Consider the following 18,663-nt stretch of genomic DNA (forward strand, 5'->3'; position numbering starts at 1 on the left):
ATATATATATATATATATATATATATATATATAAACAATAAACAAAATCCTACAATGATTATCAAGAAAACAATCCATCACCTGGGATGTTTGGAAGTACTTTACCTGTGCAAAAAAAGCTTCAGTCTGATGGATGCTCTGGACATGATCTGTTCACTTCAAACCACTCATCGATGCAGCTGGGGGAAAACAGAGCAAGGAAGACGAGATGAGTGACAGCGGCGTGTGAAACACAACGACAGATGATACAAGTGCTCATGGTGACAACTAGCGGTGAAGGGTGGTCACACCAAATGTGTTCCCATAACACATCCAGTATTTGTGTTTGAAATGAAGCCGTGTCAAACAATGTTACCTTGACCATAACCACACCATACCTGTGCCATAATGCTACCATATTTACCCTGATGTCATTGTAAGCACTTTGACTTTAATACTGGAGGAATAACACTCATTACATGGAGGGAGAGAAATAAAGTGATGCAGCATTTTCCTAAACAGAGCTTCGTACCCTTTATGGTAGATGCAGAGGCAGGGCAGGCGAGCGATGGTGTCTCCCTGCACCAGCTCCTCCAGGCAGATTGCACATTCTCCTGCATCCTTGGTCAGGACATCCTCTGTAAGACAACAGACATATCACACCACAGGACCAGTAAGGATTATAGGCCCCTTCATAACAAAACATAATATGTTTTATATAACATTTTTCTATAGAGGTTTACTGCTTTAAAGTCCCTGTTATACTAGATTAATTTGTTATTATCATCTTTGGCAGTGAAATGTATTGTTTATGTAACACAACTTTATATTTACTAACCACAATTTTTCTCATTTTTGTTGTATTTAGTTTTTATTTATTTATTTGAAAAACAAATATTAGCCAATATATCAATTATCAGATCTTTATTACTTGTAAATATTGATATCCGTCTCAAAAATCCAGTATCCCACAGGTACTACTTTTTTCCCCTCTACTTAAAATACAATATTTTCCTTGAGGGCGGAGGTTGAGGAAAGCCCACAAGGTCACTCAAATCAAAACAGTCTATTGTATGCAGCAATTCATTGCAATCTTCCCACTAGATTACAATGTCGTGTGTGCAAAGTTCACATTTTGTCCTCGGGGTGGTGCTAGGGGAAAGCTCCTGGAGTTCCTCTGGTGACAATGACTGTCCACAGCAAAATGCATGGCAATCTGGCCACTTGTCCAGATACAGTATATTGCAATGAATAAAACTGATGGATCCATAAGTCGGGGGGAAACTGTCCTTAAAATTTGACCTGAGCCCATCAAAGGAGACCCACGTACGTCCGACACATACTCAACCACCGCCACCATACAGTTAACACACAGAGAAGAAAAACTCCATGTCTCCATTATTTGAGACACAAACTGGTTTCTTTTGTTGAATAACTGGAATGAAGGTCAGATTTTGTATAAGACTGGCACATATGATGATCCATACATCCTGGCAAATTAAAGTAAGATAACTTCATTGATCCTCGGAGGGAAATTCATGTTACAGCAGCACAAGAGAAGCAAACAGATAAAGAACCATTTGAATGAAATAAATACAAACAGAATGTATGTATGTCACCACTACTACCTTACTTATTGTTTATGCGCGCTCAAGATGTAATTCTCGTATTTCCAAAAGATCCTTGAAGGCAGCATCAATTTGTTAGTGCACTTTAAAATCTTTGGATATCAGTGTTACTACACTCACTCTGGGTCGAATGGTCACCAGGAAAACTCTACTTCTGCCAACCCCTGTATACAGTCTGTGCGTGTGTGTGTGTATACACACACACACTCAGCAGTAATCATCTTTTCCTGCTATGCATAGCATTGGTCTGGGTCTAAAGTGGAAGTCAGCACGCGCACCATTAAACCCATCACCTGCAGCAAAACACACAGAGTCATTAGAGCTGGCCTTATGTAACAGTGGATTAACCCAGATAGGCCTGGAAAAGCCAGTTATTATGGGCTGCAGCACATGGCATCCAGCTCAGCTGAGGGGAAAACATCTTAAATGTACTGACAGTGCCGGGCGGTCATTCATTCACACAGTCAGAGACAGAACGAGAGAGGATAATAATACTGATGTATGGTGCGGATATTCACTGTGTTAAAAATGTTTGTTTGAGTTGCCGAGCATTAGTGATCTCCTCACACCATCAGTACGCACACTGGAAGATCCAGTGAGACCTTCCAATTCACTATCATTGCCAAAGTCACGGATGTGACTGTAGCAAATGTTCCAACGCTCGGGAATCAGGATGTGGTTAGCCTAGCTTAGCATAAAGACAGGGTAAGGTACAGCTAGCCTGGCTTACCAACACCTGAGAGATGTGTTTTTGAACTTGGAGACAGAGCCATGCTAGCCGTTTCCCCCCGTTTCCAGTCTTTATGCTAAGCTAGGCTAATCACTTCCTAAGAGTGATATTAATCTTTCGCTCACTCTCAGAAAGAAAGCATATAAACGTATTTCCCGTATAGCGTGTATTTTTGTCCACAGTTGTGTCTTTGCACATTGAAATTGATTGTGCAAACCAACTTGTCACTCAGACTTTTAGGTGTACAATTTCTTGGTTCTGTGCTCCCAAATGTGCTAAAAATGTAGTGGACGCAGTACTGTGGGCTTTGTTTGTAGTCAGAAGTTGCTTTCCAAGCAGTTTTTTGTATTAGTTGGATAGAGGGCCTTACTCCAATGGTCAACCTAAATGTCAACCAGTCTGTTTCTACTGCCTCCGATGTGATGGAGGTTCAATGACATTTTATTTACTTTGTATTGTGTTTTGTCATTTGATTGTTTAACAGTTACTTTTATTATAAAAGCCTATGTAGAGTTCCCTTTCCCTTCCTGCCTTAAAGAGCTGCTAAACTTTAAAGAACGTTATTACTCTGGATTACTGAGGAGTTTTACTGGCCCCTGATGGTGTAAAGGCCGTGAAAAGGTTCTAGCTTTAAATGGTATTGCTTTGTGCGACAATGGTCAAATGTACCATTAAATAGTGTCACAGAATATCATGTATCGATGCATTCAGCCTAAAAATATTGATAGTGGTTCCTTTCCAAAACAATTTTGGCAACCCTGATAAAAAGCCAAACAACAGTTAAAAAATATCTTGTTGACCTTTGACCTCTGTGATGACCCCAGCGGGAAGGATCAGGTGCTTCAAAGAGCAGCTTTTACTGCAGCAGCTTGACCTCTGAGCTGTAGTTTGTGTGTTTACTAGAAATTACAGCTTGTCTCTGACAGTGTCATCAGTCTGTTTCACAGCAGGTTATAAATCTGAAATGAGGTCATGAAAAATCTCGGGCTCTATAATGCAGTTGTATGGAAACACACAGATGGGGGAGCTGTAATGTTATGTACGCATGACATCTTTGTCATGAACCAGTGGTGGATATATTTAGGGACCAGAGGTGTGTGTGTGTGAAAATAAACAGTATTTCAAGGCCAAACCACAAGTCATATTGACGTGAAGTCGGGGGAATTTTCACCTATGTCATTTCCTGTTTGTACATTGCAGGTTTACAGCAGTATCATTCTGATTGGCTGTGTCAATCATCATCAAATGATGTCAGTGACAGATGGCCCCTTGTATGAAGTCTTGGGTGGTAAAAATACACGTTTATATACTATATCGGTTCTTACTAATAACAGTGACGCAGTTAATACTTGACTAACATATAAGATTACATTTATCAAGAAAAAACATCAGCTCAGTATGATGTTGCTTGGAAATGATTAGACTATTGATATATTGCATATGCTGGTGAGTGTGTGTGTGTGTGTGTGTGTGTGTGTGTGTGTGTGTGTGTGTGTGTGTGTGTGTGTGTGTGTGTGTTATAGTGGAGGGCTGTCCTTGGATGGCTAAAAGCAAAAAACTGAGAGGAACACAACATGGTGATTACAGATCTTCAGGGTCATATGAGTCTGTCTCTCTCTCTGTGTGTGTTTGTGTGTGTGTGTGTGTGTGTGTGTGTGTTTGTTTGTTAAAGGGACAGTTGACCCAAAATCAAAAATAATTTTTTTTCCCTCTTACCTGTAGTGCTATTTATCCATCTAAATTGTTTTGGTGTGAGTTGCCGAGTTTTGGAGATATCGGCCGGATTATCCTGAGTAACCGGGTCATGATTTCTGGAAAGAGATGTTGCAGTTGAGTTTTTCAAATGTATTTTTTTGGCGCTTTGAGCCCCGCAAGCAGAGTGCCATACAGTCCCATTATATTCAAAAAATGCAGACATCTCTACGGCCGATATCTCCAAAACTTGACAACTCACACCAAAACAATCTAGATGGATAAATAGCACTACAGGTTTTTTTGATTTTGGGGTGAACTGTCCCTTTAAGCATGCAGGCAGACAGTAGGAAGGCCTCAGCAGCTGATAAACTTATTAGAATGGCCACAAACACCACAGAGCAGCTGTGATCACTGGGATAAGGGACCATGATATGGGAACACACATTCACACAGGTTAATAAGTGAACATGAACGGTGATGCTCCCTTGTCTTTACACCACCTCCTCCTATTTAAAGACAGTTGAAAGGACTCAGAGGACTTGTATATAGCCATGGCAAAATACACGTTGGGCACATAAATGAATTAAACAAGACAGAGTCTACAGCCATGCTAGCGGCTCTGTGAGGCTGTACTTAGGCACAGCGATGCTTTGAGCTATATACTAACACATCTTAGTTTAGTGTGTTAGCATGCTAATGTTTGCTGATTAGCACTAAATATGAACTACAGCTGAGGATGTCATTCTTTTTGCAGGTATTTGGTCATAATGATATTGGATTATCAAAATTATTACTATTCATACTGAGGGGGACCTGAATGTTTGGACCCAAAAAAATAGTCGTTGAGACATTCACTCAAAGCCGCAAATGTCAACCTCATGATGGCGCTAGAGGAGAAGTCAGGGGATCACCTTAAATCACTAGGATTCATCCTCTGGGAACCATGAATATATCTACCAGGTTTTGTGCCAATCCATCTAGTAGATGTACTAAATTTCACAGTATAAGTGAAAACTTTGACCTGCTGGTGGTGCTAAAAAAGTCAGGGCATCATCAAAGTCACTGGGGTTCATCCTCTGGCCACCATGGATATGTACCAAATTTAATGGCAATTGTTGTTGAGATATTTCAGTAAAAACCTTAAGTGTCAACCTGGTGGTGGCACAAGAGGAAAAGTCAGGGGATCACCAAAGTTCTTGGGATTCATCCTCTGGGAACCATACATACGTACAAAATTACCTCTTAATCTGTCCAGTAGTAGTCAGTAGACTACTAGTCATGCAGCTAGTATGGCTAAAAATCAGTAATGAGCCACATGCTCAAGTTTGATTGCTGACAGATACACTATTAACCTACACCTCTTCCCATGAATTCCTGATTCTGATATTTAATACGTGCCATTACAATAAGATGTGAGTCTGTATATAATTATCCATGTAATGATTATACAGCACATTCATAAGCTAAACAAACATTCCATTACCTTAAAATAATTTTTTATGAAAGTAAAAGTCACTTGTTTCAGAATTCGAATTTGGCCTGATGATGCTCCTGGTATAAACACGTGATCTGTATTTGGATATCTTACATATAAGGAAAAACACATGTAGTAAATGCACAAAGAACTCACTTTAATTGGAATGCTATAGGATTGGCCAGACCACATCTGGACATGGTCTGGATTGCATTGTGGTCAGATCTCAGCCAGGTCTAAATCCAATCTGCCTACATAATTTGAATTTTGAGATCCAATCACAATGCGGGAAGAACCCAGATAATGAGAATGCTTATTAATACCAGATGCAAATGCAGCCAGTTACTTGGCAAATTTGGCACATTTTTAACAGGCTACTTGATCCAAATACTGGGGGTCCTGATACAAACTATTAAGTTGATAAGCTTAAATTACTCATATGATATAAATGAAAGTTTAACTGGGATAATTTGACTCCTGAAACTGACGTGATGTGATCTGCTAAAGAGAAAGATGTATCAATCTATTGGGGTTGTGGGTTTCTGTACTACAGAAACACTAAGTCCACTCATGATTGTACAGTGGTGTTACAGAGTGGAGCATCTTCCCTCGCAAAAGATCTCTGGCAGAGTGCGCTAACCAGAACAGACAAGTTTCACTTTGACGTGTCAAAGCGTCAGTCAGCGCCGGCTAAAAATGAGAAGCTGCTAGCTGAACGTTTGTACACTGATCTTTGCTTATGATAAAGAGAGAGTTAGAGTTAGCAAATGTGTGTGTTTTTCCAACCAGGAAGTCAGAACACAGCAGAGGACAGTAAAGAAAGGCTTGGAATTTGACCAGCTTTATTTTAGCCGACACTGATCCACTGAAATACTGTATACCCGAATCGGCGCTGTTACCAATCCTTAGGATCGGCTCGGGACATCTCTTCCAAAAAGATTAGAATTCTTCCTCTGGGGACAAAGAATATCTGACCCAAATTTCATGGCAATCTGGCCAGTTGTTGTGATATCAGTCAGCTTTGCCACTAGTGGGGCAAAAAGACTTTTCCATACATTCCAGGGCACACGGTGAAAAAGGAGTTCTCAGTATGGCAGCTGAGGGTTCACTACAGACATGGCTTGACAGAAACATAAACACACACATACACCAACTCTTAAAACTAGCAGTTTTGTGAACACCCAGCCCCCAGATTTCAAATCTATCAGATAATCTAAGAAGAAGTAACTAGTATCATTGAGGAAGTGCAGTGTCTCAAATACAGTGTCAGTGTTTTTCACAGACTTTAGTCCTTTGCTGACAGGTGCTCTCCATACTGTAGGGAACCGATCAGGCCATGATCATCATATGACTACTAGACAGGAAGACAGAGAGGAATCTGTGCTCGCTGAACAGGAAGTCAGCTTACTCAAAGAGGAACTGCACCCGAAAACCTTCAGCTGAAAGGGAAATGTAAAGGAAAGTGTGTATATATATAGTTTAAATGTCTTTACACTTGAGCATGTGTGTGTATTTATGTTCAGAGCACAGAGCACTGGGTCATACTGCAGAGAGAAATTACTTAATAATAAAAATAAAAACAAATTCAATACATTTTCTCAAACACAGACATGACATGAACACACCAGAGATGCAGTTGTCTGCTGTACTGTGTTCATTTTCCTTGATGGTTTCCAGTCAAGAAAAAAGGTTTCACTGCTGTCATGTTTCTATCCAGACACAGTCATCCAGTCATCCATGTTGAGAAGGAAATGCAGGTCCCATCAGATTCAAACCAGAGCCAGAGGTTAGCCTTGTGATGTACTTGTTTTTTTCCAACACGTATGCATAGACACGCAGCTGCAACATGAGCAGAATTGCTCAAAGTGCTGATTACGCCAAGAAACATATTCTGCATATGCTGTAATTAAAAGAGTATTCCACTGATTTAGCATTGGATCCCTGTAACAATGTCGGACAGAGCTATGGCTTTTTAAAAAAAGAGATGGACAGTTAAAAAAAAAAAAAAGATCAAAATCGATGCAGCAGAACCAGAGATATCGTCTTTTTTACATGCATTCTTCTTCCTCGTCAAAACCTGGCACCTACATTACCCACAATGCAACTCTACTGCCAACAGTCAGAGATTCAAGTGTGTTATGCTAGAAGCGGCTAATGTAGCCTCTAGCCACAAGCAGAGATGAGGAGCGGGCTACAGCGGTCTGGTAAGCTCCCTTCTTTCTAATTTTTGTCATTTTCAAACTTGAAGTCTTCAGCCCCACCGACGCTGACTCAAGTGACATCACTTGAGGACATTTATCAGACTCTGGAGACACAAAAGGCTTTATACAACTTTTTTCATATATGCAGTAGTACTCCCCTGTAAACACACTTTGATGTGTAACATCAGTGGAGTTCCCCTTAAAAAGCAGCCCAGCTTTAGAGTGAAAAAGGCTCCACTTCAGCACAATCTAACTCTGAAATTGAACATACTGCTTCGGCGCGTTTACTGATATACAGCCACATCAATACATCTGCAAGGCCCATATTATTATCGGATTTGAGTGTATTTCAGTGTACATATGTTGGTCAATAACTAACAAGAACTTTTCAGTACAGGGATGCCAAAGTTTAGCCTGTGCATCAGAATGATTTGCCATTTTTGTTTCACTTCATTATTCAGTCTGAAATCAAGTTCATGTTAGCAGTTTCCTGTTTATTTTGAAAAGGTTTGAAAAAAAACAATCAGTAGCAAGTGACTTATCTGTCCCGCCAACGTTATTTTCAGTTGACTTCAGCGGTGGAAGTGGTTGTTTGGAGCAGCTGACTTAATGTTTTTCACGTTGACAACCTGTACAACTGCATCTCACCCACGCTTGTCGCCATTTTTCTGCCATTTTTCTGGCTCTGGCACAGGAAGCTGACATCCCCATTTGTAATCCCACCTACAAAGCTCTGATCGGCAGACTGCCGTCAGCACAACACCAGAACTCTCTGAAATGCTGACAAAGTCAGAAATGTAGGCAGAAATTAAGAGGTCTGCAACCATGCTAGCCTACAGATATGTTTGAGATCATTTCGAAACAGTGTCACCATTTCATAGTTTGTCTACCAGAGAGAACTGACAGGTTTATGTTTAAACTGTAAAACGTCACGCTCAGTACATACTCTTAAGGGATCCTTATGTTATGCTTTTATACTAAAAAACAAATATTGGCTGAACTCAATATTATCAGGCTTAGACGTGTCACATAAGGGCTATAAAAAGCAGTCATTTTTCATGTCTGACTGAAGAATTCATTCTGCAGGTGAGGGAAGACTCAGCAGTCCGTACAATCTGCAATAAAACCTGATTGTATCACGCTGCCTATGACTTCAATGTGGGGAATATTAAAATGACCTTTACAAAACTGATACACCAGCGCGTATTTAGGCTGCGTCTCAAGAGCAAAGGGCAGAAAAGGGACAACAACAACAACAACAACAACTACAAACACATTTTCCCCCAGTCACATTAACCATGGTTGTGGTGGCATTAAATACATAAGAGTATGACAGATCATTGATAAATAAAAGAAGCAGCTGGCCCCAGGCAACCACAGAGTTAGTCTACAGTTTTGGAAATATTACAGAAAGATTACACAAGATTTCACAGGGAAGCAGACTGCAAACAGAAGATCACATTACATAACCAGAAAGCTGTTCATGAGAAAGTTGGTCATTTTTTGAATGCAACAGTGATGATCATTATAATGGGATGATAATTATGTGCTTGTTGAGGGAGGAGGGTGTCACTATTAAATGCATAATATCCTGCAGTTAGTTTTTGTTTTGGATACAGAATTTCCAGTTATTTAACATATATCTAATTATATTATAGTTTTATTTGCTTACTGATTGTTACAGCTACACAGTTTTCTCACATGCTGACCAGGCTTGCATGTCCTTGTCTTCTTTATACTATATTTTTAAATAAGTTTATAAGGAACGGTCACTCCTACCGTTATATGTCACTCTGGGTTTGGTTAAGCACAGGACCAGGTGAAGATCCATCTCATCGGAGGACACAAACTTGGAGCACACAGGGCACTTGAAGCCTGGAAGAAAGAAAGGAAAACACACACTGAATGAGAGGATAATACACGCTTGAACAGATGGAAGGTGGAATATGAGAAAATCTCCCTGTTTGATCAGAGCTAAACTGAATCGAAGGCTGCACAACAAGAAAGTGACACTGGGTTCTCAAGTGTTTTTGCACTGCATTTCTAGTGATCACATGTCAGTTCTTTTTCTGCCCAGCATCAGTAGCCAGTTCTTGTATTTATTGCAAACAAATAGGATACATAACACATCACTATCAGAGGATTTTACCTAAGAAAGCCCTACCAGACAATTGTTCACAGCAGCTAACATTGTCCTGGATTACTACTGTGTTACATCACACAGTGATACTAGGAAAACAGCCATTTATTTAGATTACAATGAGGCTGATTATTATCTTCTAATCCCTAAGATTTTCACTATATCTTAGCCCATTTTGATATTATTTACGGTTGGCATTTTTACATTGAATATATTTACATTCTGTTAAGTACCTCTCTATATAGTAGTTCATTCATTGTTAGTGGCAGAGTCCACACAGGATTCAAATCACGTAAAATGTGTCTGACAAAGGCTCCACCAGCCTGTCCCATGGAGATAACGTCACACACACGAGCTCTGGGAAAGTTTTACAAAACTTAAAACTTCATGTTTTAAAAATGCATAATACATGGAGTAATACCTGACCTTGTCTGCAGTTTGAGGTGTCTTGCTAACAGTTTTTGAGACGTCGTTTGTTATAATGGGGGAGTTATAATGTTTTGTTGCAGTACAGTGGTTGGCCACTATTTGCAGTGAGGCTGGCAGGCAGGTAGTGTACAGTGGGTTTATCAGAGTTTTTTGCTGAAAACAGCTGCCTGCTGCTGTGGAAACGAGACTTATGAGAGTGAAGTTTGCGAGCTGGAAAACCAAAACAGTAAGCTGAGAGACGCTAAAACACTCTGTAGAGCTGAGGAGAACTGTACAGTGAGGTGACGAATCTCTACGGGTTTGTCTACAAGTGACTTCTTCGACATTTCATTTACAATTTGATCCATCCATCCACCCACCCATAAGCTATACCCGCTTATCCTTTGTTAATACAAAAAACTTCATATTTGTAAAAGGTACAAAAAACAATTTAGTGTTTTAGAGCATATGCACTGAATAGGAATGACACCAGTGTTATCACACAGTTAAACACATGTTGCTTTCTGGCTATAGGTTCATTCACTATTACTTTATATCAATCAGTGATAGTGTATATAAGAAGATTTATTTATATGAGAGGTCACCGATAATTATTTAAATGATGGTCCAAACATTATCCTCCCTAAATGTTTCCAGTTACAGCGCTGGTTGTAATTATCCCTTTGTTCCAATTTCCATCACAATTATGCTTTAGATGTTATGTCTCAGTCTCAGACACGACATCGAATCCTGCTGTTTCCACTGACATCACTGTGCCTTTTGCCCTTCATAGCAACCCTCATCCATCAGCTGTTAGCATACAGTTCTGCAGCAGGGGCCACAATGTCACATATCACTGGCAGGTGACAGACATGGGACAGAGGAGTGTAAATGTGTGTACTGTCTGGAGCTTTCTACAATGGTAAAATCTGCCCACACGCTGTGATACCGATGGGATCAATAGATTAGTGCAGCCAGAAGCAAGCTGTCCACTGCTTGTCCGTCCTATTTAAGTGAATCACAACACAAGATGCCATCTCTCAAGATCTCCTGGACATCTGCTGACAATTAGGAATGTTTAGTCTGTATTTATTTGCGGATGAATTCCCGCTCTGCACGACTGAAAAATGCTAAAAGCCGAAGCTGAGCGCTACCTGTGAGGCCGTGATCGCTCATCCAGTATCATTCTGTATAGGATGCTCTCTCCAGGAAATTAAATTGCTGTGTGTGTGTCTTCATGCAGGTCTGTCTGAGGTCATACCTGCTCATGGTAGAATTATAACTCTGGCCTCTTAAAGTATATTTCTCCTAGAATCACTCACATAGGCTGGAATATATAAACGTATATGACAAGAGTGTTATTTATAACCCTGGACCAATGTATATCTTTTAGTTTCCTCTTATTGTTATTGCCCAACAGCAAACTCTGCTGCTGTGGTGGGATTCAGATCCACAGAATTGATGAAAACAAATAGTGAATAAAGACAACACACTAAAAACACCTCATCTGATGAGGATGTTAAAACTCATCGACATTATGCTCTGATAAAAGCATGGGGATAAAACATGTTGATGGACAAGATCCTTTCACGTGCTTGGAAAGATGAGGTAGAACAAAAGAGGAAGAGCCAAAAGTATGACACTGTTGTTATAAGAAAACCTCAAAATGGTAGTTTGGTTGGTTTCATTTCAGTAATGTTTTCATTTGGCTACAAACAAGGTTGATTTCCTTCCTGAAAACATGAGATTTTAACTCAACAGCATTGTGCAATATTGCAATATATGAACCATTGTTATATTCTGCAGTTACTTTGTAGTGGTGGGGAGGCTTGTGTGTCTCAAAGACCCTGACAGCTAGGCTGTGAAAGACAGATGAGAGACAGCACAATGGCTCTCCAGGTTAAGGGCTTAGCATGGTGCCTGCGCTAAAGTATGCATCATCTGCTCTGTGGCTATGTGCACACTGTCCACAATAATTAATGTGCAACTTGCCATTGATTCCGACACTGAAGTCTACAGAAAGCACATGGGAAGGCCACTGAAGTCTAGAAAAGCAGGGAGAGCTTCTCGTGGCGTCTCTTTGTTAAACTTTTACAGTGGCTACATGTTGCTGTGGTGAAGCATGTGTGTTGCTGATTTCTTCTACTTGCTTCCTCGTTCTTCTGGTCTTTAAACATTTATCAACTGGTTGTTTTTGAAGGAGGTGGATGAGGAAGTGATTGGGAAATTTGGAGAGGCTTGAAATTGTGGAGGTTTGCCGTTGTGCGCTTAAGATTGAGAAAACCAGTGCTAGAACCGTGCAATGGGCCTTTGGGGGCTAGGCACGGTGCTGACAACGCCACCCAGCAACTCATTTCAGTTTAGCTGTAACAACTTGCTACAGAAACTAAAAAGAGCTGCCGAACAAAGCCTGCTGGAAGCCTGGATGCAAATAAGAATCTAATTGGGCCAAAAACCACGTTCGAGTCCGAACCAGATCTATGAGACATCTGAGGCAAAACCAGTTCTCTGCGAGATGACCAAATACCACCTTGATATCCTGGGAATAAGTGAATGTCAGTGGAGTGGCTCTGGACGTCACGTGATGAGTGATGGATCGGCTCTCCTTGGGCTCCTTCAGGCAAAAGAAAATCCAGAAGACCAGAAATGACCTGGCGCAGAACTGTGATGGACAGGCTAGCCAAGATGAATTTAAGTTAGATTGAGGTTCAACATCTTGCCAAGGATAGGGATCAATGGTGGGAGATCACAGTGGCTTTATTTGCCACAGGGGACGAGGAGAATTAAGTGAGTAAGTTATCTCAACACAGGCCAAATAAACAGTAAGTACGTTGTTCCCCACAAAGGAATAGCATTGGGTCAGTTTGCAACAAAAATCTCACGCCTCATATCAAGCCTCATTGCAAACACCTGCCAAAGATTCAGCCTGTTGTCGACAGCAGATGTATTTGTCCCATCGTCCAAGCCGAGAGGAAATCCCAGGGGTCGACCAAGGACACACTGGAGGGACTACGTAACCCAGCTGGCCTGGGTGACCCTGGGAATCCCTAGCTGGTGAAAGGAAGAGCTGGATTGGCTTAACTGTTCACCCCAACTGCCTTCAAAAATCACCAGTGAGTTGAATCGAGACGTTTTGACACAATGTCAACAACAATTGAACATGATAAAACTTCATAAAGCTCAGATTTATCGCTGGGCTGCTGTAGAGACTAGGCTACACATCACTGTGATGCAGGTTCAGTAAGAGTCCTATGGCACAATACGATAAGGCAGCTTATTTCTCAGTTATTTGTGATCTTGTTTTTGCATGTATTTCTTCCTGGTTTGGACTAACAGTGTCCCTACACAGAACTTTTGCATGTCTTCATTCATAGAACTATTAAGTGTTATTTTCCAATATTCTTCTTAAAAGATAACAAGAAATAAATCTGGATGTGTATGAAATGAAAGCCAGAATTCTTTTTACTTTAGGAAACTCCTTTTCTCCTTCATTGTCTGCTCTGTGCTGACAAAGGCCAATGTGACACACACGGTTAAAGTTCTCCTGAAGGTTTGCAAGCAAGCCAACAGCCACTTGGCCACAGCTTACAAACTTCACACACTGTTAACCAGAATTCTTCAGTTTTGACCATATAAGCACCATATCACTGCTCCCCATCTAATCTGCTGTTTGGAGAGCATCTCAGGGTATCGTGTTGTTATTATCATTATTATTATTATTATTATAAAAAAAACTTTATTTATATAGCACCTTTCATACAAAAACATGCAGCTCAAAGTGCTTTACATTTAAAAAGGAATAAAAACAGGAAACACAAATTAAGTTGAAAATAAAGCAGGTAAAGATAAAGTGCTTAGGTTTATCCACTATCCTTAATTCAGCTCTCCTCCAGCCCCTGAATCAGCACATCACGGACTCCATGCTATTAAATGGGATTCATGAATTATAATTGTATAGATCCGTTCACTGATCTTCAATAAGCCGGGCTGCACCCCATCCCTCTGGCTCAGTGTGTCACACACAAACATCTATAAGCATATGCACAAACGCAGGTACTTAGAATCACTTTAAATCTCACTTCATTTTTTACAAAGGCAGGCAAATTGTCAAGTTGAAAATTGCCTGAGATAAGGAGAAGGTAGGTCTTTCAGTGGGAAGACATCAATCAGGAATGACCAGATCCCCCCTCTCTCTTTGTGCAGTGCTCTTCTCTGCCATGTGTGCTGCCAGTTCAGACACTTCACTACAGAGGAAACTGAGGTTCACAAGGCAGGGCAAAAAATGTTAACACCATGAATATTTGTAGGTAGTTCCAATGTATTATTACGGTATTTTAGTTTTCTGACCCTGATTTTGATTCATGATATTTTATTTTATGCACCACTAGTTAAAATCAAACATAATGTTTTCCTATAAATGAAACCTCTGCTCTGTATAGGCTTGGATTCCGATAGCTGCTTCCATTTTAAATCCGCTTCCAGTTTGGCAAAATACCCGGATTTGTTAAGCTCAGAAGCTAGCCAATCACTTACTGAATCTTCTTGTTGCTCGTTTCTATTAGCAAAGCAGGTAGCAGGATTCTCGTTTTTGCCAGCGCTGACTTTCAGTTTGTTTAGTTGAAATTAAACTGTTGATCACTAGTGGCACGTTATACTCTATCAGCTGTAAGTAATTAACATGTGGGGCCCTATTTTTGTGGCAGTGCAACAACTAGCACAAGCAGTGCTATGGACCATTTGGTATTTTCCTGACCTTAAAATTTGCTGAAATGTTCCCTGTCTGCTCGTCTGTGCAACATGTTGGCGCCCAGCTCAGAGCGCACGGTGCACAGGTGGGAGGAGAGGCGCAAACAGGTGGGAGGTTTATTCAAATGAGGCAGCGCAGAGCGAGTTGTTGGTATGTTGGTGGAAAGTGACGTTGCACCGAGAATAGACGTCTCAGAATCACGCACAGCTCTGCTGCCTGGCGATTTGATCAACAAGAGCAAACTAAATACTTTATTCTGCTTGTTTATGTGAGAGACGTCGGATACTGGGACTCATTAATCCGTCACAGCCTCCTTTCCAACTTTTTTTAGCAAAAGTGGCGTTTCAACTTTTATTCTTGAAATACATTATGAAGCAAATGCAACCTGTAACATGTAAAGTAATATGATGTAACCATTTACAATGTGAAAGTAGAGTTAAGACTGAACAAGCGTCAGATTCATCATTATATAAACTCCTTCACAAAACTGTATATTTATTTCCATTGTCATCATTGTACTAATAAATGTTAATAAAACACGCTGTGGTTCAATTTTTTGAGCTCTTGTCATACTTGGCTTGGCTGTTTCAGAGCGATAATAAACAAATAAGTGGATTCCATACTGGTTTCAGATTTGATAAAATTCTACGGATCCCAATCCTTCAGTGTCAGAGAACTAGACAGAAAGCTGGGAGTCGATGCAGGAGACGACAGAGTCATCCCATTGATGGCTGAGCTGAGAAACAGTTGCCCTGTTGATGCATGTATAATTCATATTACTGGCACCTGCACTCCAGTGGGCTTGGAGGGGGTAAAAAAGTAAGTAGAGAGTAAAAAAGAACAGGGAGGGGGGGTATAAATAAATGTGCTTTCAGTTGCTGGGAAAATGGGTGTCCGTAGGGTAAATGATGAGAGCATCATTTACCCTACGTACACCCATTTCGCCCTCAGTAAACATTAGCATCACACACAAACACAGATCAGCAGGAGGCAGCGGTGGAAAGACCGCTGATATTCCACTCGGGTCCAAGTAAGGTGATCTAGACAATAACACCTTCCATTGCAACACTGTCGCTTCAAAAATGACCGAAAAACCCCAATAACAAGAACAGTTAACATTATAACTTTTACAAAAATAGTATCTATTTCAGGGCTAGTGTATTGTATTACATCATATTGTGAAGGCGTTCTTATTATTGTGGTCACCCGATGGCTTCATTTTAAGCAAATTTTGTAACCTTTGGGTGGAAGTTGAGGTTTAGGACAATACAAGGTTGCATAAGATTTCAGTTCCAGAAACAATCAATTCCTATGGATACAGTACAGATATTATACACAGAGAGACAATATAAACTCCACAGACTGCAGCGCACAATCAAACACTCATAATAACGAGAGACTGCACAGTTGTTTTTAATGTTGATGTTCTTCTCTGGACAGTGAGTGCTGTAACCTGTCTGAACGTCATTCTGTAAGTCTTGTGCACCTGAAGTCCTCCACAGTCTGCTCTATGCTCAACTTCTCTGCTTATTCATTGTCAAAGCACAAATATAACCAGTCCACTCGGCCTCTCTGCCCCACTATAACCAGTCCACTCTGCCCCACTATAACCAGTCCACTCGGCCTCTCTGCCCCACTGCGCTCCACATAGTTTTCAAAACTTAGAGCTGAATGAGCTCTCAGCAGTCAACTGTGATGGGGATTATTACCGGGTGGTGCATTAAATCAGTGATTAATTAAGGTAGATGTAAAGTTTTGTAACTATGCAGAGGGACAATAATACTAACCACAACCACAGCCCACAATGATGTAATGATGTCCTTAATTTTATTGCATTTTTGTCCTGTTCACCAACTGCTAGCCCTGGCCCGGGTGCGACCACACCTCCCACATCCCCTGCCACTCGGCCAGTGAACGTACACATTCGTATTTGATCACAATAATGTGAAAGACACTGTACCGGTAAACACCTAAAAAAGGCTATGGGCTTTAGGGGGGGTTTCCACAGTTTCCACTCCCACAATAGTGGTTAGTACAAGTGACAGTAAAGGTTTCACCAGGTGTTATGTGCTGTTAATCATCTGAGACTCAGCAGATGGACAGCACTTAAGAAAAACAGCAAGGGGGGGTTAAGAAAAAACAGTCTGCTGGCAAACAACCAAAGGCTGTAAGTGCCTGCTGACTGGCTATTTATGCTGTACATGTGGATGGGGCAAGCCTGTATGAGTGTTGCCAGGCAGTGAATACACTCACACACAGACCTAGCCAAGTTAGAAAATACATTATCCGCAGTGTTTTTACTTCGAATGTGTGTGTGTGGTAGGTCTGGTCTTATCAGCAGGAGGGCTGTGCTGACATTTTCTGCCCTAGAACACAATGAAACAGTTGAAGGCAGCTGATTAAATGATAATCAAAAACTGTGTGAGATCGTGTGGATCATAAATCATACATCCTCACACCACTGCAATCTCATAAATGCCATCATTCTCAGTCACACACCTTCATACTCCTTTAAAGTAGTATACATGAGACACATTAGTTGAATATATGAGAAAGAATTGGTGATATGGAGGCAATGTTGGGGAAGGTACCTTGAAATTGTCACTAGTTAGCTGAAAGTAGAAAGCTACAGAACAAGCTACGAAGAACAAAGGTAGCTTAAAGCTGCACTGATCAATATTTTTTATATTGACAATGGATTAAGTGACTATGTGTAATGGGAGTTGCTCGTAGTCATGAACCTACAGAGAATAATCAACTGACTCTTCACTTCCCTTCAGCTCTATGGAGCATTTTAGCATCTTTCAGCTCATTGTTTTGGTTTTCAGACCTGCAACTGTATTGTTTGTTTCAGACACAGCACTCTCATCAACCTTGTTTTCAGCCACAGCAGGCAGCTGTTTTGCAGTTAAAAAGCTCTGATAAACCCACTGTGCACTACCTGCCCGGCACCAAACTGCAGATAGACAAAGTTAGCGACTAGCTGGTGAACATAGAGGAGCATTTAGCAGCTAAAGAGACCAAAGCAGAGCTAAAAGAATAGTAAATTTTGGACTTACATTTATCAGGAGGCCAGAAACACGACTCCAAGTGAATGCTAACGTTGCTCTGTGTCTGCTGGATGTGTAAACAGGGAACTTTTTGCTAACATGTTAGCCATAATGACGTGATTAGGGGATAATATGTTCATTTTGTGTTGACAGCTTGTTCTACTGCCCCCAAGTGGCAAAAACGAACAAATTAAAGAAATAAAAAAAAAAAAATCCATTATTGCTGCTTTAACACACAAAATATTTTATATGTACTGTTAAGTAATATAATACACACTCATTATGAACTCATTATTACAAAAATGAATCTGGTTGTCAGACACTCCACTCTGCAGTGTAGTTCCATACACTTCACTAATAAATGAATATGGCACAGAATCACACAATGACCAAATAAAGTTGACTTTCAGTTTCGATTTCAGTTGGTTAATGGACTTCAATATATACATTAATATATACATCAACACCAATATAATTTAATAAATTAAAAAGGTGACTGTGCATGGTGTGGCTCAAGCAGTACGACAATTTTTTTGTCTCTTAATGTCAGTCTTGCAGACCAACCCTGCAGTAGGAGGTAGATAGAATGGGAAAAGAGTTTGGGACTGGCA

The 18,663-nt window shown here is 40.5% G+C and overlaps 1 protein-coding gene across 1 annotated transcript in view; it reads right to left on the reverse strand.

Moving 5' to 3' along the window:
* The window catches only part of znrf2b (zinc and ring finger 2b), a 34,460-nt gene that overhangs the window by 5,516 nt on the left and 10,281 nt on the right, over positions 1 to 18,663 (reverse strand). The window contains exons 2-4 of the mRNA XM_044207184.1: positions 9,487 to 9,582; positions 512 to 617; positions 106 to 179 (exon numbers count right to left, since the gene is read on the reverse strand). Of these exons, the coding sequence (XP_044063119.1) occupies positions 122 to 179; positions 512 to 617; positions 9,487 to 9,582 (260 nt within the window). The 3' untranslated portion in view covers positions 106 to 121. The remainder of the gene's footprint in view (positions 1 to 105; positions 180 to 511; positions 618 to 9,486; positions 9,583 to 18,663) is intronic.

The sequence above is a fragment of the Siniperca chuatsi genome, linkage group LG9, assembly GCF_020085105.1.
Source record: "Siniperca chuatsi isolate FFG_IHB_CAS linkage group LG9, ASM2008510v1, whole genome shotgun sequence".
Taxonomy (NCBI): domain Eukaryota; kingdom Metazoa; phylum Chordata; class Actinopteri; order Centrarchiformes; family Sinipercidae; genus Siniperca; species Siniperca chuatsi.